The 26,833-nt window shown below is 43.0% G+C and overlaps 1 protein-coding gene across 2 annotated transcripts in view; it reads left to right on the top strand.

Moving 5' to 3' along the window:
* The window catches only part of ZMYM4 (zinc finger MYM-type containing 4), a 157,293-nt gene that overhangs the window by 56,552 nt on the left and 73,908 nt on the right, over positions 1-26,833 (top strand). For both annotated transcript variants that reach the window (XM_033955236.1, XM_033955235.1), the window contains exons 7-14: positions 4,044-4,305; positions 5,668-5,842; positions 10,767-10,979; positions 11,571-11,721; positions 16,183-16,298; positions 16,426-16,707; positions 17,191-17,341; positions 25,864-26,036. In XM_033955236.1, coding sequence (XP_033811127.1) covers positions 4,044-4,305; positions 5,668-5,842; positions 10,767-10,979; positions 11,571-11,721; positions 16,183-16,298; positions 16,426-16,707; positions 17,191-17,341; positions 25,864-26,036 — 1,523 coding nt within the window. The remainder of the gene's footprint in view (positions 1-4,043; positions 4,306-5,667; positions 5,843-10,766; positions 10,980-11,570; positions 11,722-16,182; positions 16,299-16,425; positions 16,708-17,190; positions 17,342-25,863; positions 26,037-26,833) is intronic.

The raw sequence follows: 26,833 nt of genomic DNA, 5'->3' as shown, positions 1-26,833 counted from the left end.
GCCCTCAAGGAGGGACTTTGGGGACCCCTGATCTAGAGCATCTATGCTTTCTATAGCTGGGGTGAAAATCTGGAACTCCCTCCGTGGAACGCAATTTTTAAAAAATGCTAAAAACACAATTATTGATTCCTTTTTATGATTTAGCAAGGAAGAATGATTCAGAATTAGCATATATTGAATAAAAATTGGCCGTGTTTACACAGAATGTTAGGTCTGGAACATGAAGGGGCTTAAGCTTGATTTTTATGTTGAGTATATTTTATTATGGTAAATGTAGTAGAAAATGGTTATAATGAAAACATGTGTAACGTTTTGTTCGATTGAATATTATGTAAGTTTTGTATGGAAATCGCTTAGATTTAAGCAGTCTATAAATTTAAAAAATAAATATTTCTATTTATTGAGGAGTAGTTTCTGAGCTCCTTTGAAGCCAGTGATGGTGGTTAATGGTACTGTTTAGATGCTTTTTGAGCAGAACAATTTGTTTACGCCTGTTGCTACATGTGCCTCTACTTCACGTGTGTTAGGTGGCTCTACGTGCTTGGGTACTAACTGAAGGTGGAGCTAGAGAGCCCAGTGAAGTACAACAGAGGCAGAGTGAAAAATCCGGAGTGGATTCCTCCTTCAGCATCACACTGCTGTAGGGAAATAACCTACTTTCTAGAATGTTTTGCCTATCTGCTGGAAAAGGGTAAGTACAAAGTCGTATCTGGCAGTTCTGTTCAGCAAAATGGATAGAAGGCTAATAGTTGAGAACTAATGTAGATGGATGGGCGTTTGGGCTTCCCCCCCATTTTAAATAATGGAGCCTTTACAAAGAAGTCTTCTGCTTTTTTTGTGTCAAATGCTGGCTGACTCAGATGATGCACTGTGAAAATGCAGTTGTTTTGGGTTATGTTGAAAGTAATTATTTTGTTAAGAGTATGCAAAGATTTTATATAAGTGTTATAAAATGTTTTCCTTCTTAACAAAATACTTATTTTATTTTTATGTGTATTCTCTAATTGGATTCTTTTTAAGCCTATTCTTAGCACTTGAATAAGATTTAGATTCTAGTTCACCTTATGAGTAAAAAGCCATGCTAGCGTTTTTAGCATCTGCCGCTGCGGTAACAGCTCATACGCTCATAGGAATTCTATAAGCGTCGGAGCTGTTACCATCGCTAAAAACGCTAGCCCTGCTTTGTAAAAGAGAGGGGAAAAGAGCAAAACAGATTTCAGCTTTATCAGAAATGTTTTGTACTTCTATTGATTTTGTTCTGAGAAAAAAAATTATTCTGCTAAGACTTCTCGGTTGGGGTTGGTTTTTTTTGTTCTGAGTATATCAACTTTGTTGTTTTTGTTAAAACTGATGTTATACAATATATTGTCTGTTAGCATGTCGCTGTGTAGAAAGATTCTTGTTCTCTCCAAACTGATCTAGCAAAATAGCTTACTGTCTTCGCTTATTAGGGCCTTACTATAGGACTGAGTTTTTATTGTGTGCACTGATTATGGGATTTATCTCCTGTGTGTTTAATGTACAGCGCTACTTGCATCTGGTAGCACTGTAGAATTAAGAAGAAATAATAATAATAACAGTTTCTATACCGCAGGACTGTGAAGTTCTCTGCGGTTTACAATGATTAAAAGATGCTACAAATTGAGTGGAATTAAAGTTAAAAGCTAGTGATTAACAGCTCTAGAGATCAGTTATTGTGGAATAAGATTGTACAGGTCAGTTGCCTAAATAGTAGTAGTAGAAAGAAAGAGTATTCAGTATCTTGATTTGTCCAGCTTCAGCTCTGTGTGTATCGGAAAAGGCTTTCATACATATGTATTTTGCTGCCTTATGACTGGCTGAATTAGCTTTAATGACCAAAAATGCACATGAAAGAGGAAAAGAGAAATACAAGGTCAGTAAGAGGAATAAGCACTACATATTTTTAAAAAGATACTCATTGAAATGGATAGTATTAGCTCTATAAGAAACATTACTTTCTTAGCTGTATATTGTTGACATTGCTCTAATGATTGTAGTAACTTATTAGAAACATTCTTTCTCCATGGACAAGCAGGATGGAATCGACCACACTTGGTTGACGCCATTTCTGATGGTGCCAGGTCAGACCTGCTCTTCCAGAACTCGGAAGAATCTTGAAAAACTGTGGGCATGCTCAACTTCTCTTGCCTCTGTGACCATGGCTTCTCCTCTTCAGTCTATACACATGAGGTGGCCACTGTGCTGCTACTAGACTAGAGCAGTGTATCAAAGTCTATGTGCCGCGAGATTCTGGTGCCGGCTTGACTCTTGCGGCGAGTAGTCAGCCTGTGCCTCTGCTCCTTCTGGAGCCTCCTCCCCCCAATGGCAGTAATAGGCTCAGGACCGCAGCTGGAGGGCATGCATGGTCATCGAGTGATGTCACGCATGTGCAGAACATCATCGTGTTGACATCCGTTCACTTCTGGGTGGCACAGCTTAAAAAGTTTGACACTGGGCTAGGAGAAGGGCAGCATCTCTCTAAGGGATCCTTCTGCTTCTGGATTTCAAGTCGGATCGTAGAAGAGTTGATAAAAAGAAGTTAACTTTTTGTAATGCATCAATTATATATAATCTAAGCAGCTGTGCTAATTATGATGAAGACGGGGTTTTTTATGTTTTGTGGAAGGCCTAGTTTCAAGGTTTTCTTCACCTTTGCTCTTTCATATCTGACTCTGCTTACTACATTTCACAATCCTCCCCATCCATTAAGAAACATTCATGATTTCCGTTTGTCTATTCTTCTGCCACAAGACCATGCCTTTACTCCACTCAAGACCTTTTTTTTTTTTCTGCCCTCTGAAACTTGCTTCTTTTAACCCCTACACCCCAAACAATCATAGCCACAATTTAAGGGGGCCCTTAAAACATTTCTCCATACCCGGGCTTTTAGTGTGGCTGACACATAACCTGCAGCTAACTGCTCTACACTTCCCCTCCCCTACCTTACTACCTTTTCTTTGTTCTCTATTGTATTATGGAATTCCTTTCTATTTCTGATTTTATTATTGTTAATAGCTTTGTTAGCTCATCTAGAAAGGCAGTATATCCAAATCAATAAACATAACCATACCTCACCTAGAATAGGAGATAGTGCAGCATATAAATCTCTTAAATAAGTTTTAATATAAGGTATAAATCAGTGGTCTCAAACTCAAACCCTTTCCAGGGCACATTTTGGATTTGTGGGTACTTGGAGGGCCTCAGAAAAAATAGTTAATGTCTTATTAAAGAAATGACAATTTTGCAGGAGGTAAACTCTTTTTTTATTTTTTTAAATTCTTTATTCATTTTTGCACCTTACAACAAGTGTAGCAGATAAACTCATATGAACTTATAAATACACACTTGATTAATTCTCATATAACACTTTAAGTATAACATTTCATTACAAATTAATATTCTATAATATTTTGAACATTATGTAATAAACCTAATATTTAAACTATTCTTATTAAATAGAAAATCCTCCCCTCCCATTCCTCCCACCACAATATTACATACAAGTATCATTACAATGAAACTATTGATATAATCATATATTATGAAATATTAAAAATAACCCCCCCCCCCATATTTCCCCTCTAATCAAATATCTTATCTTGGGAAAAGTTTATCATTCATTACAGAAATCTGTTAATGGTCCCCTTATCTTCTGAAATTTACCAAAATATCCTTTTTGTGTTGCTATCCTTTTGGCTAAGTCTTAATAATAATAATGTTGTCATTTATAGCTGTTTTATTTTACTTTTGTGATTATGATAAACATATCGAGAGCCTCAAAAGTACCTGCGGGCCACATGTGGCCCCTGGGCTTTGAGTTTGAGACCACTGAGTAAAATCAGTAGTCACTTAGGAGGGTGTACTGATGCATGCCTAGAATTTTTCTGCACTTTTGGGCTTTGGGAGAGCAGATCTGTCCCAGCGCTATCAAGGATGATGTCACCCACTGTTCAATCTTGCTGTTCAAGGAGAACCCCTGTTACAGGTAAGTAACCTCACTCTCTCCTCTTCTTGTCTCCTAGCTCCTCAACTAGCAAGTAGTTTACAGCCCCCATTGCCATCACCTGCCATGAATAAAACGCTACCGACTGTTCCCACCATTCCAGCTACAGCTGTGCGCGTTTCCTGTTCTGGCTGTAAGAAAATCCTGCAGAAAGGGCAGACAGCATACCAGAGGAAAGGGTCCACACAGCTCTTCTGCTCCACACTCTGCCTTACTGGATACACTGTTCCTGCTTCCAGACCACTGACTCTCACCAAGAAAACCTGTTCAAGCTGTTCGAAGTATAGCCATGCTCTTATAATTTGGTTAAATTTAAGGCTCTGCTAACCAGCTGTTAATGGGGAAAAATCATGTTGTTCAATCTCATTTTTTTTTACTTTTCCTCCTGGCTAGTTCCACCCATATTCCTCCCCCCCCCCCCCCCCCCCAGTGAAAAGTCTGCAGGTGCAGTACAGTGATACCTCGGTTTGCGAGTGTTTTGCAAGACGAGCAAAACATTTGCAAACTTGGTGCCTCGCTGTACGAGCCCCCCCCCCCCCCCCGTGAGCCAGCATCCCCCTCAGCGATCCAGCATCCCCCCCGCTTGCGTCTGCCCCCCCCCCCCGCAATCCTACACCTCCTCCCCCTGAGCATGGCAATGACATCCCTTGACATCCCTTACCACGACTGGGCACCAGTGCCGGTGCCCGAAGATCCTCCCTCTTCTGGCGCGGCCTGGGCTGGGCGGTGCGTCAGAGATCCTCCCTCTTCTGGGCTGGGCCGGGCTGGACTGGCTTTGAGCATTTGCGCATGCTCACAGCTTTCTGGTCTCACTCTCTCCGAGATTCTCAGATTCAGAATCTCGGAGAGAGCGAGACCAGAAGGCTTTGAGCATGCGTAAATGCTCAAAGCCAGTCCAGCCCAGAAGAGGGAGGATCTCCGACGCACTGCCCAGCCCAGGCTGCGCCAGAAGAGGGAGGATCTTCGGGCACCGATACTGGTGCCCAGTCGGGGTAAGGGATGTCATTGCCATGCTCGGGGGGGGGGATGTAGGATCGTGGTGGAGGGGGGCAACGGTTCGCAGGGTGGGATGCCGGATAGCGGGGAGGGGTATGGAGCAGCGTCGGTGGCCTCAAGGGGGGGGAATGGAGCAGCGCCGGTAGCTTCGGGGGGGGGGGGGGAGGTGGAACCAATCAAAGCAAGTTTCCCTTACTTCCTATGGGGAAACTTGCTTTGATATACGAGCAATTTGGTTTACGAGCATGCTTCTGGAACAAATTATGTTCGTAAACCAAGGTTCCACTGTATTTTGTATTAAAATAAATGAAAGGGAATAGCATGGGGTGTGTGTAGCATTGGCTAGATCTGTCCTTGATATCTTTTAAAATTCTGATGAGAAGTAGATGGACTCTTTGGTGCCTGTTGGTGTTTTTAATAGTAGTGGTGCAGATGGGAACGGGTCCCAAGTACACTATATATGCGCTGCTGCAGACAGATGTACCTGTGTAATGTCTTGCTGCTTTTCTCATTTTGTGTGAGAATATGTGCTCCTCTTTTCAGTTTGTGGAGCACATGTTCCAGAAATGGTGTTGGAATAAGATAATAAAAATTAACATTTTAATGTGTCCTGGCTTTTTTTTTTTTTTTCCTTTTGTATTTTAAAGAGAAATTTTAAACCCAAAGGATGTCATCACTGCTCAGTTTGACAATACAAGCATCAGCAAGGATTTCTGCAGCCAGTCATGTCTCTCCACCTATGAGTTAAAAAGAAAGCCAGTTGTTACTATTCATACTAACAGCATTTCCACAAAGTGCAGCATGTGCCAGAAGAATGCAGTGGTAAGTTACAATTTTCCCAATGATAAAACGTTTCTAGAAGCAAAGCTATTTGAGCATAGCCTGTTCCTAGAAGGCTTCCAAAGATTAGTAGCAAAAGTGTCAATTGGAGATTGGGTTTGAGACTCATGGGTTCACATCCCAGGTGTTTTCTGATCTGATTATGCAACTGGATGATGTCCTTGGTGGTGGTGACAGATGGAGTGTTTCTGAAAAGCCAAAGAGAAGTCCATAAACATTATTAGACATGTATTGAGACTTCCTGACCAAACGCTTCCATGTGGTAACCACCATAACATCTGCAGGTAAAACATGCAAGGGAAATGCAGGCACACTTAATATATCTCTCTTACCTTCAGGTACGTTAGATAGATTGTGAGCCCACCGGGACAGATAGGGAAAATGTTTGAGTACCTGATTGTAAAACCGCTTAGATAACCTTGATAGGCGGTATTTAAAAACCTAATAAAACTTGATAGGCAATTAGATTTCCTGCACTCAGATTATTCCTTGTATCCTTATTATTCTTTTGTGAACCGCATAAAACCATCTGGTTATGCGGTCTAGAAATTGATTTATTTTATTGTTAGTGAAATCCTGGACAGATCCTGTGTGTCGTTGCTGTTCCTTAGCTCTGGTAAACTTTTGGCTTACTGGGCATGGGCAGCTTTTTTCTTAGCTGCTCCTGACAAGTCACAGCTCTCCCCTCTGTCTCTTCTAATGAAAAATAACAATATCTATATCTAAATAGCAGAAGAAATTTATATTAACTGATGAGAAACCCCCTCCCCCCCATTAAAAACCGTTCTCGAGGAAGAGCAAACCAACTAAACTAAACCTTAGGCTTATAACCCGCATCTTCTCTTTAACAATAGAACTCAGCATGGTTTACAATATTCAAAAAGAGAAGTACAATATGAATTTGGAATAGTATGGAGAGGAATGGAATTTACAACTTTGAAAATAGCCAAGTTTCAAGATGTTTTCAAAATAGTTGGAAAGAGTCCAGATCGCGTAGTTGAACTGAAAAATTATTCCACAACTCAGTAATTTTGAAAAGTAGAGATTTCCCCTGTTTGCCAATGTAGATAACGCCTTTCGATGTTGGAAAGGACAATTTAAATTTTTGAGTATATCTGGTGATATCAGATCTTGCTGTAACCTCTCCCTCTTTGAACATCAATTCTCACCTTCACCTTCTGTAGTCAGGTTACCCTACAAGTCAAAGTGAGAATTTTTCTAAAAAAAGGGAAAAGTTAGCATAAAATATATTTCACCCTAAATAAGTGAACAATAAGTAAAACCTTTTAAACAAATCCTGATTTTAAAAGTTTTTGTTAGTTTATTACAAATCTAATAAAACGTATATATCTATACAGCTTTAGAATAAGTTTCCAAATAAAACCTTTCTCAAAGAAATTAGTTCTTTGTAAATTTTTTTTCTTACAGGGTCCAGGTGTTCTTCCTTTTTTTTCTCTGCAGGGCCGTTGGGAACCAGCGCTTCTTCTTTCCAGGAGATTCAGCTTCAACGAATGGTGTACCTACTCCCTAACTAAAAAACCCAAAGGAAGCAAAACCCTATATCCCTATTTGATGTTAAAAAATAAAAATAAACACTGTGATCACTAGCTACCCCCCAAAATCAAAGGATAATTGAAATTTTCCTAAAAACTAATCCCACCTATTTTTTATTAAACCAAGGTTTAATTAAAAATCAATATAATTCCTTTACAATATCCAATAAATATCCAATATCCAGCTAATATCCAATATCTAATATCCAATTTTCAAGAAACAACATATAACAAGCACCTGTCTCTGCCACAAACCAACCCAACAGCCCTCAACTGCTCTCCTGGGCAGTTTTAGAACTCTCTTTAGCACTGCTCACTTCCTGGAGAGAGCTGTGCGGTCCAGAATTCCAAAAGGACACGTACAGCTGAAAATTCTTAAACCTAAAGGAATATCATTTTTTCTATTTATTTATAACCTTGGTTACATTACAGAATTCTAGGACAGGGGAATTAAAGGGGGAAGGTGCCATGCAAGATCTTGAATGTTAAGCAGGCACATTTAAAATAAACCCTGCAAATTATTGGAAGCCAATGAAGTTTTTGCAGAAGCAGAGAGACATGATCAAATTTACTTTTTGCAAAGATCAGCCTGGCTGCAGTATTCTGGATCAATTGAAGTCTTTGCAGGCTTTTCTTGGTCAGGCTTAAATAGACCGAATTACAATAGTCCAGCCTCGAAAGAATGATTGAACAAGGACAGCAAAATGTTGTTGATGGAAACAGGATCTCACTTTGCTCAACATATGGAGACTAAAAAAGCATTTTTTTTAACCAAAGAATTAAGATGGTCGTTGAATGAAAGCGTAGAATCTATGACGCCCAAACTCTGTGTGCTGTGAGATGCCAGTGAGGAAGAGAATTCAGTTTGCAATGAAGATCCTGAGGGCAACAGAATGGACAAAGGTAGCTGCTCTAATTTTGGGCCAAGCCAAAGTAATTTTGTTTTGGACTCATTCAGCTTCATTTGTACAGTAAGTGCCCATGACTGAAGTTTCGTTATTCATTCTATTATATTCCCAATGAGCTTAGTGAGATTCAAGTCTATCTCAAGGAGAACAAAGATGTCATCTGCATAAGTATATAGTGTTTCGCAGGGGGATAAACGCAAAAGCTTCAAAGTAGTCATGTAGATGTCGAAAAGAATAGCTGATAGAGGTGATCCCTGCGGGACTCCGCATGATGGTTTCCAAGGGGATGACATAGTACCATTCATACTGACAGTATAAGAACGAGATCGTAAGAATTTTGAAAACCAATCTAAGGCTGAGGAATCAATTGCTATCTCGGAAAGTTGGTGAAACAAATTATTGTGATGAACGACGTCGAAGGCCGCCGATAAATCGAATTGTAGCAGAATTGCAAACGATTGCAGTTGCTGAGCCTTTGAGATTAATGAGATCAGTAGAGATTCAGTGCTGAGATTAGGTCTGAATTCATATTGGCAAGTTAAAAGAATGGAAAATCTCTCCAAATATGATGAAAGCTGAGCAGATATAATAGACTAACATTTTAATCAGTAGGGGAATATTAGCTTTAGGTCGATAGCTAGACAGTGAAGATGGATCTAAGTCAGCTTTCATCAATAATGGGGACAGAACAATGTGACCCATCTCTGCAGAGAAAAGATCTGATGATAAGGCATAATTAATGAGTTTGGTAAGAGATGAAATGGCCTGAGTAGGAATTTTCTCATAAAGATATGAAGAGAATGGGTCCAGAGCACATTTGCAGGATCTTAATGTATGACACAGGTTTGAGACATGGGCCTCAGATACATACTCAAAGGCTGTGCAGATTCTGTCTGCTGGAATTGCGATTGGATTAATATCACCTGACACCAGAGAATTATAAGAAACTAATGATGGAAAAGAGTCTCTTTGGACAGCAACCTTTTCATTAAAAAATCTCGCTGTTTTCAACAGTGGCCAACTCAAGTTCCCAGCTAGATCCCAAGTAGTAAAACAGATACTATGTTGTTTATCCTAGGACTAAGCAGTGGATTCCCCAAGCCATCTCAATAATGGCCTATGGACTTCTCTTTTAGGAAATTATCCATGCCTTTCGAGCTGTTTACATTTGCTTGGCTTTTCATTGACTAGCTTCAGGGGACTGCACAGCCCACTTATAGGCTAGGTCAGGGGTTGGCAACCTGTGGCTTGCAAGCCACAAGCAGCTCTTCTTGCATGTGGCTGTGGCTCTCCAGGCCCCAACCCTTTAATCTCCCTCCCAACCCTACGATACCACCCCCAACGGGCCTACCGAGGTACCTGGAGGTTCAGTGGGGACTTTGTGGCAGGAGCGCGGCTCTCTCGCCCCCTACCTTCTGGTGGTTGTCTCCTAAAATGACTGCCTTGATCTCTCACAGCTGCTCACGGCATTCCCTTGGTAGTGCGAGCTGCTGCAAGAGATTGTGGCAACCATTTTAGAAGGCAGCTGTGAGGAGGTAGGAGCAAGAGGGCTATGCTCCTGCCACAGAGACACTCCCACTGGACCGCAGGGCACCTCGGTGGGAAGGGGAATCGTGAGGTTGAGAGGGAGATTAAAGGGTCATAACCTGTAGAGGGGAGAGAACCCTGACTATGGGTTGGAGGAAGGGGGTGGGGTAGGGGAGGGATGAGAGGTGCAGAGACCTGTGAGGGGTTGGAGGGGAGAGAAGCTACACCTTATGGCTTTTGTAAATCTTGGATCAAAGTTTTTGGATAAATTGGCTCTTCGCTGCAAAAAGATTGTTGACCCCTGGGCTAGGTCAAAGCTCATCAGAAGAGATGGGGAAAATGCTTGAAGTACCTGTATGCAACCGTTATGAGCGTGGTTGTAAAACTACAAAAAGGCAGTATACAAGACCCAATCCCTTTCCCCTTTCCCTTTCACAGGTGTCTTTTCCCCTTTTGTTGGAAAACACTCCTTAGGATTCTGAATTTTGAGGGTTTGATTAGTCTTTGGAGAAAGCAGAGTTGCTTATCTCTAATAGATATATCACAGGGACTTAAATATATAAGAATGAGAGGGAATCAAGAGTCGGGCAGGCTTTTTCTTTAGCTCTGCATGATCTTTGCGTGACATACTTGCTTTGTGGCGACTAATCCCACTGTGCTCTAAACATCTGTCAAAGGTAAGCACTTTTTTGTTTTTACCTAGTCTTCATTGGGTAGACATGTTTTCTCTAAAAACCACTCCTTCATATGAGCTGTTATCTGAGATGTAAAGTATTTGTCACTGGAAATGTAATGAGTGACTTTCTATAGCTACTCATATAACATACTGGACTCTTATGTGCTTCATCAGTTATTAGAGCCTCCTATGAGTTTAATTGATGGATGCTTCCCTAATTGCTGGTTTCCCCCTCTTTTTAGATCCGACATGAAGTAAACTACCAAAATGTAGTACACAAGCTGTGCAGCGATGCCTGTTTCTCCAAGTTTCGATCTGCGAACAATTTGACCATGAATTGCTGTGAAAATTGTGGAGGTTACTGTTACAGTGGCTCTGGGCAGTGTCACATGCTTCAGATTGAGGGTCAAGTCAAGAAGTTCTGCAGTTCAACATGTGTGACTGCATACAAGCAGGTTTGTTCAGAGGGATGGTCAGTGGCCTAAAGACCACAGTTGGTACAGATGCCCATAGCTCATTGCTATCTAGGAATACCCACAGCTTTGTAGTTTTAAATTTGGAGAGATTCGTGTTACTGCTGTCTGGAGTCTCCTCTTGTTCTGCTTCACATTTCCACATAGCTGTGACGTTAGGATTCATCACATTAAAATTACTCTTCTCTCTCCTCCTCCCCAATAAGTTGTTTTTTTATTTGAGGGAGGGGGTCACATTATGGGGGGCAGATATTTTTGTTCATTTTTCCAAGGAATAAGTTCAAATAGACTTTTGTAAGCCCTGTTATCAATCTTTAAAACTTTGTAAAAATCAGTGGCTTCCACTGTAAACTCCTATTGTAGGACTGGTTCTGTTAAGAAAACAATTGCGATTTTCAAAGTGGATGCTAGCGAAAATGACAGATGTAGTTCTACTGCAAACGCGTTTTGTCACCTCTGGGAGTTTTCTTTGTGACCTGCATTGCTGAATAACATATTCCTTACTCACATTTAAATGTTGCATCATCCTTTAAATGTTGCATCATCCTATAAATGTTCTTCTTTTGGTAACAGAAATCAGCAAAAATTACACCTTGTGCACTGTGTAAATCGTTACGGTCCTCTGCTGAGATGATCGAAAATACGAGCAACGCAGGAAAAACAGAGCTGTTCTGCTCTGTGAATTGTCTGTCTGCGTACCGAGTTCAGATGGTCACTTCTTCAGGTAACTTCACTACTCATTCATGATGAAAAAGACAGCGCTGACATGTATAATAATAATAATAACAGTTTATATACCGCAATACCGTTAAGTTCTATGCGGTTTACAAAAGATTAGTGGAGTACAAGTTGAGTTGACGTACAAGTTGAATTAACTTAAGGGATGTGGGGAACAATGGGGAGAAAGGGCAAGGGAGGGGAAAGAGGGAAGTGGGTCAACTGTCTAGGTATTTCAGGAATAGGTGGGTTTTGAGGATTTCCTGAATACCTCATAAGTGGTGGGCAATAGGAGTTGTTCTAGGTCTTTACCCCATAGAGCAGCCTGATGTGAGAGAAGATGCTCATGGTGTGTTTTTAGTTTGCATCCTCTAACCGGGGGAGAAACGAAGTGCGAGTGGGAACTTCTCTTGTGTTTGTTGGCTGAGAAGGAGAATAGGTCAGTGATGTATTTAGGGGTTAGACCGTAGAAAACTTTAAAACAGAGGCAGGCGAATTTAAACTTTACACGAGCTTCCATCGGCAACCAGTGTAACTGTTTGAAGTATGGCGTCACGTGATCGAACTTCTTTAGACCGAAGATTAGTCTGACCGCAGTGTTTTGCATTAGTTGTAATCGTCGCATATTATTTTGCTAAGTAGACGATGTTACAGTAGTCGAGTTGGCTTAATACGAGGGATTGTACCAAGATTCATAGTGCATTCATGTTCAAGAATATACTGTATCGCAGCTGTGAGCTATAATGTGTAAGGCTCCCTGTAGAATATCACATTATCCAAGATGGATTTGTCATTTTTATTCTTTGCACTCAACTCCCCAGGTAAAAGATCTTCTGATATCGCTAGTTCACTTGTACCATTTTTTCCTGCTTTAACATATTGACCAGTGTTGCTGTTTTGTGATTTTATTTTAGGCTATATATATATATATATTTTTTTTTTTTTTTAGATTTTGGTATTTAATTTTATATTTTGCCTTATTGTGCTGTGCTGATTTTTATTATTGTTTATTTAAAGCTTCTATATCGCTAACTAATGACTATGAAGTCAATTCAGAGCAATTTACATGAACAGCTTTGATGGAAATAAAACATTATATATGACTGTGTTTTTCTTATCTACCTAGAATCGTAGATAGAGCAGACTACAAAACTTTTAATAAATAAACCACAAAATCTCACAAGAATAGAAAACACATTGAACACTTTTGAAGCTGTGTTTTGAGTATATGATTAGAATCTGAGCTGAAATGTCGACTGTTTCCGCTGTGGTGGTGATAAAAACTATATATAATTGACCCAGTGCATATAATTATAGTTTTAATGTATGAAACTGATTTTGAGTATTTGTTATTAGATAGTTTTTTGTTTTATTAAGTTGTCTGTTGTCCGGGCAAACCGGAGATATCGACAGAGAAATGGAAACCGAGATGAAGCGAGAATGCAAAAGTGATTACACAGTTATTATGGGAGACTTCAACTACCCCGGGATAGACTGGAAACTTGGAAGCTCAAGATGCGCTAGAGAGACAGAATTTCTGGAGGCTACACAAGATTGCTTCATGGAGCAGCTTGTTAGAGAACCGACGAGAGGAAATGCCACTCTGGATCTAATCCTAAATGGGTTAATGGGCCCTGCAAAGGAAGTGGAAGTAGTGGGACCGTTGGGAAACAGCGATCATAATATGATCAAGTTCAAAGTTGAAGTAGGAATACCGAAAGGAAAGAGAACCATAGCAACAACTTTCAACTTCAGGAAAGGAAACTATGAAGCAATGAGGGAAATGGTAAGGAAGAAACTTAGGAACACTTCCAAGAAATGGCAAACAGTAGAACATGCCTGGCTTTTTTTCAAGGACACGGTGAGTGAGGCGCAAAATTTGTACATACCCAGATTCAGAAAGGGGAGCAAAAAGAGTCGAACAAAAGACCCGGTATGGCTGACTAAAATAGTGAAGGAAGCGATAGGCAATAAGAAAAATTCATTCAGGAAATGGAAAAAGGACAAAACTGAGGGGAACTGGAAGGAGCACAGGAAGTATCAAAAAGAGTGTCACCGAGTGGTTCGAAAAGCCAAAAGAGAGTATGAAGAGAGGCTAGCCAGGGAGGCATGAAATTTCAAACCTTTCTTCAGATATGTTAAAGGGAAACAGCCAGCTAGGGAGGAGGTGGGGCCGCTGGATGATGGAGACAGGAAGGGGGTAGTGAAGGAGGAGAAAGAAGTTGCAGAAAGACTTAACATGTTCTTTTCGTCTGTATTTACGAATGAAGACACAACCAACATACCGGAACCTGAGCAATTCTTCAATGGAAATCAAGCAGAAAAATTAACATCCATGGAAGTGAGCCTTTAAGATATGCGCAGGCAGATAGAAAAACTAAAAACTGACAAATCCCCGGGTCCGGACGGAATCCATCCAAGGGTTCTGAAGGAATTAAAGGAGGCGATAGCGGAACTACTGCAGCAAGTTTGCAACCTATCCCTGAAAACAGGTGTGATACCAGAGGATTGGAAGATAGCCAACGTCACGCCCATCTTTAAAAAGGGATCAAGAGGTGACCCTGGAAACTACAGACCGGTAAGTCTGACCTCGGTTCTGGGAAAAATGGCGAAAGCGCTGATAAAAGAAAACATCGATGAACATTTGGAAAGAAACGAACTTCTGACACCAAGCCAACATGGCTTCTGCAGGGGGAGATCGTGCTTAACTTATTGCACTTCTTCGAAGAAATCAACAAACGGATGGACAAAGGAGACCCCATAGACATCGTATACCTAGATTTCCAAAAAGCCTTTGACAAGGTGCCTCACGAGCGTCTACTCCGGAAACTGAAGAACCATGGGGTGGACGGAGATGTACATAGATGGATCAAAAACCAGTTGGCGGGTAGGAAACAGAGGGTAGGGGTGAAGGGCCACTACTCGGACTGGAAGAGGGTCACAAGTGGTGTTCCGCAGGGCTCGGTGCTCGGGCCACTACTAATTAATATATTCATAAATGATCTAGAAATAGGGACGACGTGTGAGATAATAAAATTTGCAGACGACACCAAACTATTCAGTGGAGCTCGGACTAAAGAAGACTGCGAAGAATTGCAAAGGGACCTGAACAAACTAGGGGAATGGGCAGCGAGATGGCAGATGAAGTTCAATGTTGAGAAATGTAAAGTACTGCATGTGGGAAGCAGAAACCTGAGGTACAACTATACGATGGGAGGGATATTATTGAATAAGAGTACCCAGGAAAGGGACCTAGGGGTAATGGTGGATATGACAATGAAGCCGACGGCACAGTGCGCAGCGGCCACTAAGAAAGCAAATAGAATGCTAGGTATTATCAAGAAGGGTATCACAACCAGGACGAAAGAAGTTATCCTGCCGTTGTATCGGGCGATGGTGTGCCTGCATCTGGAATACTGCGTCCAATATTGGTCGCCGTACCTTAAGAAGGATATGGCGATACTCGAGAGGGTTCAGAGGAGAGCGACACGTCTGATAAAAGGGATGGAAAACCTTCCATATGCTGAAAGATTGGAGAAACTGGGTCTCTTTTCCCTGGAGAAGAGGAGACTTAGAGGGGATATGATAGAGACTTATAAGATCATGAAGGGCATAGAGAGAGTAGAGAAGGAAAGGTTCTTCAAACTGTCAAATAATAAAAGAACAAGAGGGCATCTGAAAAAGTTGAAAGGGGACAGATTCAAAACAAATGCTAGGAAGTTCTTCTTTACCCAACGTGTGGTGGACACCTGGAATGCGCTTCCAGAGAATGTAATAGGGCAGAGTACGGTACTGGGATTTAAGAAAGGATTGGACAGTTTCCTGCTAGAAAAGAGGATAGAAGGGTATAAATAGAGGATTTCTGCACAGGTCCGAGACCTGTTGGGCCGCCGCGTGAGCGGACTGCTGGGCATGATGGATCTCAGGTCTGACCCAGCAGAGGCATTGCTTATGTTCTTAAATTGAGTGTCTTTTATAACTCACTCAGAACTGCATGATGTAGCGAGTAAGAAAATTTTAAATAATCGCCTATTTTTTATGATTATTGGAATAAATAATGTCCAGTTCTTTCATAATGCAAATAAATCGGATACCTGTTTCAAAACAGATTCTGATATCAGAAACCTTCATTTGCAGCTTACCCCTTCCTCTTTTTTTTTAATTACTGTATGTATCTTTCCTTCCACCCTCAGCTTGTCTCATTCACTCCAGTGCATTCCCTGGTCATTAAACCACTAAGCAAGCTTATGATGGCAGTTCTGACTCTTCCAACTTGGCTAATCAGCAGTATAAGGGAATTTTAAAGAAACATTTTGTAAACTTCCTAAATCCCCCTAATTTTGTGACATACTCAGTGGTTTTATTTTTTTTAAAATTTTTTTGTTTCCTCTCAACATTACCATTTCACTTCTCCATGTGATTTATTATTGTAATAACCTGTGTACCAATTTCTGATTTCTTCTCCCAGGTATGCAAGTGCAGTGCAATAGCTGTAAGACTTCAGCAGTTCCTCAATACCACTTAGCTATGTCTGATGGCAGCATTCGCAATTTCTGCAGCTATAGCTGTGTTGTGTCTTTCCAGGTATGAAGTGAAAGCTGCTATTCAAGTATATTGCTGAGTGAGCGGTAAAGATGGGAGAGATTAGAGCATATGCGGCCAGATTCCCTTTGCTGAAAAATTGTTCCTTTTGTGCACACTCTATCTGCAGAACTTGTTCAGCAAGCCAACCGCGTTAAATTCTTCAGTGGTGCCCCTTTCACAGGGCCAGGTGATTGTAAGCATTCCTGCTGCATCACAAGTAACATCGGGAAGCAGCAGTACATCTTCCTCAGTGGCAACCACCACTTCTGTGAGCAGCTCGGCAGCCGCTGGATTACAGAGACTAGCTGCACAATCTCAACAAGTTACCTTTGCCCGTACTGTTGTGAAACTGAAGTGCCAGCATTGTACCCGCCTATTTGCAACCAAGCCGGAACTTCTTGACTACAAGGTAATATGGGGCTTCTGTTTATCTAGACTGATGATGACATTATTTTTCACTATTAGTAAATGTATCTGCCATGTTTTTAAGCACTTTCATAAAATATCCCTCTTTATTCTTGGTCCAAAAGTTAGTTTCAGCAGAATGTTATTTTTATTCTGTTCATCTTTTTTTATACACTTCCTGGACTGGGATGCTGCTCTGCTTTGTTTGGGTGAACTTCTGTAGGCTAAGGAACTCCTCCCTCCCCCACCCCTATTTGTCATGTTTGTCTGTTGATTTAGGTTGTAAGCTCTTCTTAGTAGGGACTGTGTCTTGAATGTTCTAATGTATAGCACTGTGTACTTCTAGCAGTGCTATAGAAATAGGTAGCAGTAGTAGGCTCTTCTCCAGCTGGTGGGGGCAGTATGAGTTTTTGTTGTATGCGGCAGTTCTTACTTGTTTGACGTCTCATTCAGCCTGTGGCTCATCTTGCCTCATTTCCTTTTGCAGGGAAAGATGTACCAATTTTGTGGAAAGACCTGTTGTGATGAGTATAAGAAAATAAACAATGTCATGGCCATGTGTGAATACTGCAAAATAGACAAGATTATAAAGGAGGCAGTAAAATTTTCAGGTGTGGACAAACCATTCTGTAGCGAAGGTAGGAAGCAAAAAGGATGTGTTTATCAAATGAGAAATGGACCTGGCTTGCACTATAACATAAATCCTAACTAATCTGTATGCAAAGGTTATCTGTTTGTTTACATTGAGAACTAAACTGGTTATGGTACTCATGTTTTGAATATTAATCACTAAGATGCTAGTTAAACTTGGATTCCTTCAGGTGCTACATTAGTCTGATGTATGGGGTTTATGCCACCATGCAACCAGATGGAGATGAGGGCTACAACTTGTCAGTGATCTAAATGTAGGATTGCTACAGACAAGGCACTTGCCAGTATTCTGTCTCCCGCAGATTGTGGCATGTGACAGACTAATGCAGTCAGATCCTTTTGGAATTTCTCAGGCTCCCAGGGCAAGGGTTTTCATCTATCTGCCCCGGGTAGAGCAGAACTCCTGGTCAGGTTTCCAGAATTTGGCCTTCAGTCTGCCTCTTTGGTAGAGCAGAGGTTTGTACTTAAAACTCAAGAATGTTGTCTTGGGCCTGATTGAGGGGGTAGGGTAAGAATTAAAAGGGTTTGGTTTGGGGATTGATCACACCTGGTGCTGGGGGTTTGTTTGACTGGATCAGTTCCTTCCTTGCTGTCCTTACCAGATCAATCCTGACTATTGGGTTATGTCTGTCAACTAGTAGATAGAGACAGAAGAAAGTAGTTCTTTGTGAGCTACCCTTTAAGAGTATCATGCAGCTCTGGAATGTTCAGTATTTTCTTTCTCCAAGTGGATGGGTTGATAAGACTGTCAGCATCTCTTTGGTGCTTTCATCCAGCTTCTGACTAGACTGGTATCTGGGTTCAGTAAAGCCAGGGGATTTACTGTTGGACAAATTCAGCTTCTTTTTATTTACTCTTACAGCATAGCTGAAGCTGGGTAACAGTGATGCCAGGTCTTCCCAAACACAATCCCCCCCTCCCACACACAAAAGGCTGCTTTTAATATAATGCTTAAATACCTTGTGTGAGATGTCATATTTCTGGAAAAATAGAATTTTGCATGGTTATACCCTTTCTCAATGAGGTAAGTAGCTTTTCTTTCACACTTCTCTGGGTCAGATTCTCTTGCACCTTTTGCTCTCACGATCACATAAATATTGTTTGAACACTTAACTTGGGATCTAGCTAGGTGCTTGGGACCTGGGTTGGCCACTGTTGGAAACAGGATACTGCGCTTGATGGACCTTCGGTCTGTCCCACTGTGGCAATTCTTATGATAAGTGATAATCATTTTATATGGTGAAGATTTCTTTACTGGTATTTTGTCCACAGAGAACAGCCTTTTGCTAAATACCATTACTTGGGTATTTTTATAGTTGGGAAAAATAATGGACTATATCTGCAGTCTTTTTTTTTTAATAAGAGTCCTGACATTGTGGTATTCCTATAATGTACTGATTATTCTGTAGTGGTATTTTGAATTTACTCTTTTTTCCTATCTCTTCTTTGGAAGTTTGAATCATCCTGTAGCTAAAGTTTCTTGAGGAAGATGTTCTCTTTTTGATGTCTTGCACATTTTTTGCTCTGGGTTCTTGGGCTAAATGTGGAACCTCCAATAGTGGCTGATATTTCTTCAGGAAGAGCTTGCCTAGCTGCAGCCCAGACTGAGCAGTCAGCACAGACTAGGAGTAGTGACCAGATTGAACGGCTGCCTTCTGGAAGCATTTCTGTTGGATATTTTATTGATATGCCGATAATTCATACTTCTAATAAGGGGATATATTAATTTAACCATATCACTGTTGTAAGTTGAGATTGGGTTGCTACTTATTGAGAGATTGAAGTTCTTTACTTACACTGTTCTTTATTATATATGTGATAAGAGGGTATTATCCCAGGACAAGCAGGCAGCATATTCTTGACTGATGGGTGACGGCACCGACGGAGCCCCGGTATGGACAATTTTAGAGTGATTGCACTCTAAGAACTTGGAAAGTTCTAGCAGGCCGCACTGCGCATGCGCGAGTGCCTTCCCGCCTGATGGAGGCGCACGGTCCCCAGTTTCTTAGTTTCCGCGGAGCTAAGAAGACGCGTTCTTTTCAACAGCTGTTGAAAAGATCTTTTTTTTGCCTTCCTGCTCGCGAAAATTCTGTAAGGAAGAGTATCTTCCTTCTTTTGTTATCTTTTTATTAGTTTTTCTTTCGTAAAAAAAAAAAAAAAACTTTATTTTTTTCTCTCGGGTTCGCCCTGGCAGGGCCTGTTGCCATCATCAAGGCCTCAGCCTTCGATTTGGCAGAGGCCGTCTTTACTTTCATGCCCCCTCAGCCAGGGTTCAAGAAGTGCCAGCGGTGTGCACGGCCCATTTCTCTGACCGACCCGCACAACTGGTGTTTACAGTGCCTGGGTCTGGATCATAGGGCTTCCACCTGCACCTGTTGTGCAACTTTAAAGAAAAGAATGTTGAAGAATAGACAAATTCAACAGAAATTACTCTTCAGTGCCGACATGGCTGATTCTGCGGCATCGACCCCGGCGTTGGCTCCTTTGCAATCGGCACCCACTTCTTCGATGCCACGCAACACCGCGCCGGCGACGCACCAGTCAGGTAAGCCGGCTAAGAAGCCTTCCCCGCTGGAGCGCCCTCCGGTCGCTGTGGCAGCGAGTCCAGTCCTGCCGACCACGAGGCGCCCGCGCAAACGCTCCGCCCCCATAGAGGTGAGTGCCTCGTCCTCCTCATCCTCTGGGCGTTGAGCAGCACCACAGGTACCGCAGAAAAAGAAAGCGGTACCGGTGCCTTCGCTGGACGAGCGAATTGCAGCCGTCCTCCAGGTGCAACTTAAAGAGCAGTTGCAGCAGCTCCTTCCTGCTCTATTGGCACCGAACCTTCCAGTCCCGGTCCGGTCTGAGCCACCGGTACCGACAGTGGGGCAGCCTCTATTGTCCGCTTCCACTCTATCGGTACCGGTCCATTCAGCTTCCTCGGTTTCCATGCCGGTTCTCGCACTGGAACCGAGAGCTCTACATTAGGCTGTCCAAACTTCGGCACCGATATAGCCTTTAACTTCTCCCGGTACCGTTTCTTTGAGGTCGGGTAAGTCGGTACGTAAATCCCGACACCTTGAACCCTCGACACCGGAGTCTCGGGATCGAAGTTTCTAAATCAGAGATCCTGATCTGTGGGGTGACTCCGAAGAGCCTCTTCTCTCTGAGGGTGAATGTTCATCTGGTGAAGAGGATCCTTCTGTTCAAGATCCATCCTCTAAACCAGACACTGCCTCTTTCACCTCTTTCTTAAAAGAGATGTGTGAGTCTCTTTCTATTCCCTTGGAGGCTGAGTCCAAGAAATCCAAAGCGTTCCTTGATGCACTGGACTTCGACCAGCCTCCAAGGGAATTTCTCAAGTTACCCCTCCATGATATTTTGAGGGAGACTTTTTATAAAAATCTTGAGACTCCCTTGACTATTCCAGGAGCTCCTCGTAAATTGGACTCCTTATATAAGGTCATCCATATACCTGGATTCGATAAACCTCAGCTTCCACACGAGTCTCTGTTGGTGGAATCTACTCTAAAAAAGTCTGCGGGAGCTAGTGTGTACGCCTCAGTCCCTCCTGGCAGAGAAGGGAAGGCCATGAACAAATTTGGTAAGAGGTTATACCGAAATGCTATGTTAGCTAACCGGTCCGGTAATTATGCTTTTCATTTCTCTTTTTATTTGAAGCATCTCATTCAGAATCTAGCTTCTTTTGAAAAATACCTACCTGACCGCAAAAGATCTGCTTTTCACCAATGTTCTTCCTCTCTTCTCCAGCTTCGGAAGTTCATGGTCCGTTCTATATATGATACATTTGAACTAACCTCCAGATCCACGGCTATGTCTGTTGCCATGCGTCGTCTGGCATGGCTCAGAGTATCAGAGCTTGATGTTAACCATCAGGATCGCCTAGCTAATGCCCCGTGTCTCGGGGATGAACTTTTTGGTGACTCTATGGACTCCACCACCCAAAAGTTGTCCGCACATGAGACTCGCTGGGACACTCTTCTTAAAACCAAGAAGAAGACTCCACCTGTCCGGATTTTCGGCAGCAATCGGCCTATCAACGCCGTTATGTGGCTAGACCCTTACCACCAGTTCCTCAGCAACCTAGGCGTCAGCGCCAGCAACAACGGCAAACCCCCTAGGATGCAACAGCAGCAACAGGTTAAAACTCCTCCACAGCAGAAGTCCACACAACCCTTTTGACTTCGTTCTCCAGGGCATAGCCAGTGTTCTACCATCCGCCCATCTGCCTCAACCCATAGGAGGACGTCTTTCTCTGTACCTCAGCCGTTGGGAGATCATCACGTCGGACCAGTGGGTCCTCAACATCATCCTCCACGGCTACTCTCTCAACTTTCAGACTCTTCCTACCCAAAGTCTACCAAGAGAGTCTGCTTTGAACACTCCTCAGTCCTCTCTTCTTCTACAAGAAGTTCAATCCCTCCTTCTTCTGAACGCCATAGAGGAAGTTCCTCTCGATCAGAAGGGGCAGGGATTCTACTCCCGTTACTTTCTGGTCCCCAAAAAAACAGGAGATCTCAGACCGATTTTAGATCTTCGCGATCTCAACAAATGCTTGGTCAAAGAAAAATTCAGAATGCTTTCTCTGGCCACTCTTTACCCTCTTCTCAATCAAGGCGACTGGCTATGCTCCCTCGATCTCAAAGAGGCATACACTCACATACCGGTCAATCTGGCCTCCAGACAGTACCTCCGCTTCATGATCAATCACTGTCATTACCAGTACAAGGTGTTACCCTTCGGTCTTGCCTCCTCTCCCAGAGTGTTCACCAAATGTCTAATTGTGGTGGCTGCTTTTCTACGCTCTCATCATCTTCAGGTCTTCCCTTACCTGGACGACTGGTTAATCAAAGCCACTTCCTCTCAGGCAGTGCTCCTGGCCACCAACCAGACCATCCTTTTTCTACAACTTCTGGGGTTCGAGATCAATCTACCGAAATCTCATCTCATCCCTATTCAGAGACTTCAATTCATAGGAGCGGTCTTGGACACAGTCCTCATGAGAGCATTCCTGCTGTCCAACCGTCTTCAGACTCTTCAATCTCTATGCCAGCAGGTGCTTCCACAACGCTCCATCTCTGCCAAGCAAATGATGATACTCTTGGGTCACATGGCCTCGACAGTTCATGTCACCCCCTTCGCACGTCTTCACCTGAGCACTCCTCAATGGACCCTAGCTACCCAGTGACGGATCCTTGCTCACGACACATTTGTGACATCATCTCTTCGTCAATCTCTTCAGTGGTGGTTAATATCTTCAAATCTCTCCAGAGGTCTTCTGTTCCATCTACCTCCTCATCAACTAGTCATCACCACCGACGCCTCCCCTTACGCCTGGGGGGCTCATTTGAACGAATTTCAAACTCAGGGCCTTTGGACGGCTCAGGAACAGAAACATCACATCAATTTCCTGGAGCTCAGGGCAATGTTTTATGCCCTCAAGGCTTTTCAACATCTCCTCTTTCCTCAGGTTCTGCTACTTTGCACAGACAATCAAGTTGCAATGTACTACATCAACAAACAAGGTGGGACAGGCTCTCGCCTCTTGTGTCAGGAGGCCCAGAAGATTTGGTCTTGGGCGACAGATCACCAATTGTTCCTAAAGGCTATCTACATTCAGGGAGAGGAGAATTCCTTAGCGGACAATCTTAGCAGAATTCTCCAACCCCACGAATGGACTCTCGATCCTTTGACTCGCCAGTCCATTTTCATTCAATGGGGCACTCCTCAGATAGACCTCTTTGCAGCTCCTCACAATCATCAGCTGCCCCTCTTCTGCTCCAGACTCTACTTTCTTCACCGTCTGACAGCGGATGCATTTCTCCTGGATTGGTCCAATCTGTTCCTGTATGCTTTCCCTCCTCTGCCTCTCATGTTACGAACCTTGTTCAAGCTCAGGGAACAAGCCACCATGATTCTCATCGCTCCACGGTGGCCCAGACAGCATTGGTTCTCCCTTCTACTTCAACTCAGTTCTAGGGAGCCCATTCTTCTTCCACTATTTCTTTCTCTGCTTACACAGCATCAGCAGACACTTCTGCATCCCAACCTCCAGTCTCTGCACCTGACAGCTTGGTATCTCTCGGGCTGACCTCAACTGATTCTCTTCTGTCTCAGCCCGTTTGTTCTATTCTGGATGCTTCCAGGAAACCGGCCACTCTTCAATGTTACCATCAGAAGTGGACACGGTTGTCTTCATCATCATCATCATAATCCCACTTCCCTTTCAGTGGAGACCTTGTTAGATTATCTTCTTTCTTTGTCTGACTCTGGTTATCAAGTCTACTTCCATCAGAGTCCACCTCAGTGCTATTGCTGCTTTTCATGAGCCAGTTCATGGGAAACTTCTCTCAGCTCATCCTTTGGTTTCCAGATTCATGCGGGGCCTTTTCAATGTGAAACCACCTCTTAAGCCCCCTCCTGTAGTCTGGGATCTCAATGTGGTTCTTTCCGCCTTAATGAAGCCTCCGTTTGAACCTTTGGCTGCAGCTCCTTTCAAGTTTCTCACTTGGAAAGTGGTCTTCCTTATTGCTCTTACCGCCAGGAGGGTCAGTGAGCTGTATGCACTAGTTGCTGATCCACCTTTTACAATCTTTCATCATGACAAGGTGGTTCTGCGTACACATCCAAAGTTTCTCCCTAAGGTTGTCTCTGAATTTCATCTCAACCAATCGATTGTCCTGCCTGTATTCTTTCCGAAACCTCATTCTCATCCTGGAGAACAGGCTTTACGTACTTTGGACTGTAAACGGGCTTTAGCTTACTATTTAGAGCGTACTAAGCCCCACAGATCAACTCCACAACTTTTTCTGTCCTTTAATCCGAATAAATTGGGACGCCCCGTTTCTAAACGTACGTTGTCAAATTGGCTTGCAGCATGCATTTCTTTCTGTTATGCTCAGTCCGGACTGACACTGGAAGGTTCTGTCACGGCCCATAGAGTTCGAGCTATGGCAGCATCTGTAGCTTTCCTCCGTTCCACTCCTATTGAGGAAATCTGCAAGGCTGCTACTTGGTCCTCAGTTCATACTTTCACATCTCATTATTGTCTGGATGCTTTTTTCAGACGGGATGGACACTTCGGCCAATCTGTTTTGCAAAATTTGTTTTCCTAATGGCCAACCTTCCCTCCATCCCTCTTTTTGTTAGCTTGGAGGTCACCCATCAGTCAAGAATATGCTGCCTGCTTGTCCTGGGATAAAGCACAGTTACTTACCGTAACAGGTGTTATCCAGGGACAGCAGGCAGATATTCTTGCGTCCCACCCACTTCCCCGGGTTGGCTTCTTAGCTGGCTTATCCTAACTAGGGACCGCGCGCCTCCGTCGGGCGGGAAGGCACTCGCGCGTGCGCGGTGCGGCCTGCTAGAACTTTCCAAGTTCTTAGAGTGCAATCACTCTAAAATTGTCTGTACCGGGGCTCCGTCGGTGCCGTCACCCATCAGTCAAGAATATCTGCCTGCTGTCCCTGGATAACATCTGTTACGGTAAGTAACTGTGCTTTATTGACTGTTTAGGCTCCAAAGTTTATGCTTCTTTCTTCCTTCCATCCTTTGTCCGAAGTTTGTGCTCATTCCCTTCTGTGTCCCAGTGTGACCCTGCTTCTCCCTTCCTGTGCCAACGCGACCTTTCCTCCCTTCCTGTCCAAATGCGACCCTCCTCCCTTCTGTCGCAACTCGCCCCTTGTACTTCCCTCTGTTCTGCATCCCAAATTCATTCCTTCCACAAGTGTTTACCTCCTCTGGCTGTCTCTCTCCTCGCATTTCTTGTTGCAAAGCCATGGTTGCAGTTCCTGCATGCAGCTGACCTGGCAGCCTGACCCTTTGTGCCTCTGCAGGTGTTTACATCCTCTGGCCGGCTCTTTCCTCCAAGTGGCACTTCTCTTTGCAAAGCCGCAGCCCTCTGAGGGGAAGGCTTCCAGGTCAGTCATGAGCATCGCACAGGAACAGTGACTGCGGCTATGCAAAGAGAAGTGCCAATGGGAGGAGAGAGCCAGCCAGAGGAGGTAAACACCCATGGGAGGTATGAAGGTCAGGCTGCTGGGTCAGCTGCGAGCCACGGCTTTACAAAGAGAACTGCCATGGGAGAAGGGAGCTGGCCAGAAGAGGTAAACACCTGCGGGAGGCACGAATTTGGAACACAGAACGGAGGGAAAGATGATAAGGGGCACATTGAGACACAGAAGGGAAGAGGAGGGTCTTGTTTGGACAAGAATGGAGGATTTAAGGGTGCGTTGGCACAGGAAAGGAGAGGCAGGACCCTGGTTTGTAAGTATGAATTTGACGTAAGTTGGGCGTTCTTAAACCTGGGACTGCCTGTATTGCCCACAAATTAATTCTTACTGAAAAAAAATTATAGGCTATTTGGAAGGTTTGTTGAAGACCTTTCTTTTGTGTTTATGGCTTTTTATATATATTTTTTTTAATTTTTAAATAATTGTATTATAAGATGCATAAGAATTTCAACTATCAAGAACACATCCTAATTTCAGCTAATTCTTGTTAATTTTAGGTTGTAAACTGCTATACAAACATGATTTGGCCAAACGCTGGGGAAACCACTGTAAGATGTGCAATTACTGTCTGCAGACGGCTCCCAAATTAGTGCAGAATCCTCTTGGTGGGAAAATGGAAGAGTTTTGTAGTGAAGAATGTATGTCCAAGTTCACAGTTTTATTTTACCAGGTAAATCATTTTATAAAGTTCTGTTGCTCGTTTTCTAGTTGATCTTTATTGGAAGTTGTGGTTTAGAGCCATTTTGAGCCCTTTAACCCTATTTGCATTCTCCCTCTTACAACCCATTCTAGTGCACCTTAGTCTCAGTGAGTAAAGAATAATTAAAGCTTGCTTGCCTGTTGGTCAGTGCCATACTTAAGTTCATTTGCGGTCAATATCAAAAGATTTAGCTAAATTTTAAACAATGTAAATTGAGCCAAGGGATCATAGATTTGATGTACTGCCTTGCTATGGTTCAACCAAAGCACTTTACATTTATTATATACTAGCTCTCTTCTTGGTGAGAATGACTGTGATTGTCTTGGGATGTATCTAGAACAGGCTTTAATTGAGCTTTTACTCTGCTACTTTAGTATTAACCAGCTAAATTGGGTCTGATAAATTTAGATGCTGCAAAGGTGATCTTAAATCAGTGCCTATTAATCTTTTGTGGCTTTTTAACCCCATGATCATGTCAAAAAAAAATTGTGACACCCCCCCCCCCCCCCCCCGAAAATGCAGAATGATTCATCTCGGGTCCAATGTTCCCTCTAAGGAATGTGAGAAAAAGGATAGAAAAGCGCAGGAGAGGGAAAGAAGAGGCAGGAGAGAGCAAGGGGCATCGGCGAGATGTAGCTCCGCCCACCCCGATGTCATCCACTGGAGTTCTTCCTTAAAATGGGAGGAGCCAACGGCACTCAGCCGTTTGGCGCGTCAAAGGCGAGCATTAAAGGCACTCGCCTTAGCAAGAGCGCCTTTGCGAAGGG

Source organism: Geotrypetes seraphini, chromosome 8 (genome assembly GCF_902459505.1).
Source record: "Geotrypetes seraphini chromosome 8, aGeoSer1.1, whole genome shotgun sequence".
NCBI lineage: Eukaryota > Metazoa > Chordata > Amphibia > Gymnophiona > Dermophiidae > Geotrypetes > Geotrypetes seraphini.
The sequence above is the reverse complement of the archived record's forward strand: the minus strand, read 5'-3'. Positions and strand labels throughout refer to the sequence as shown.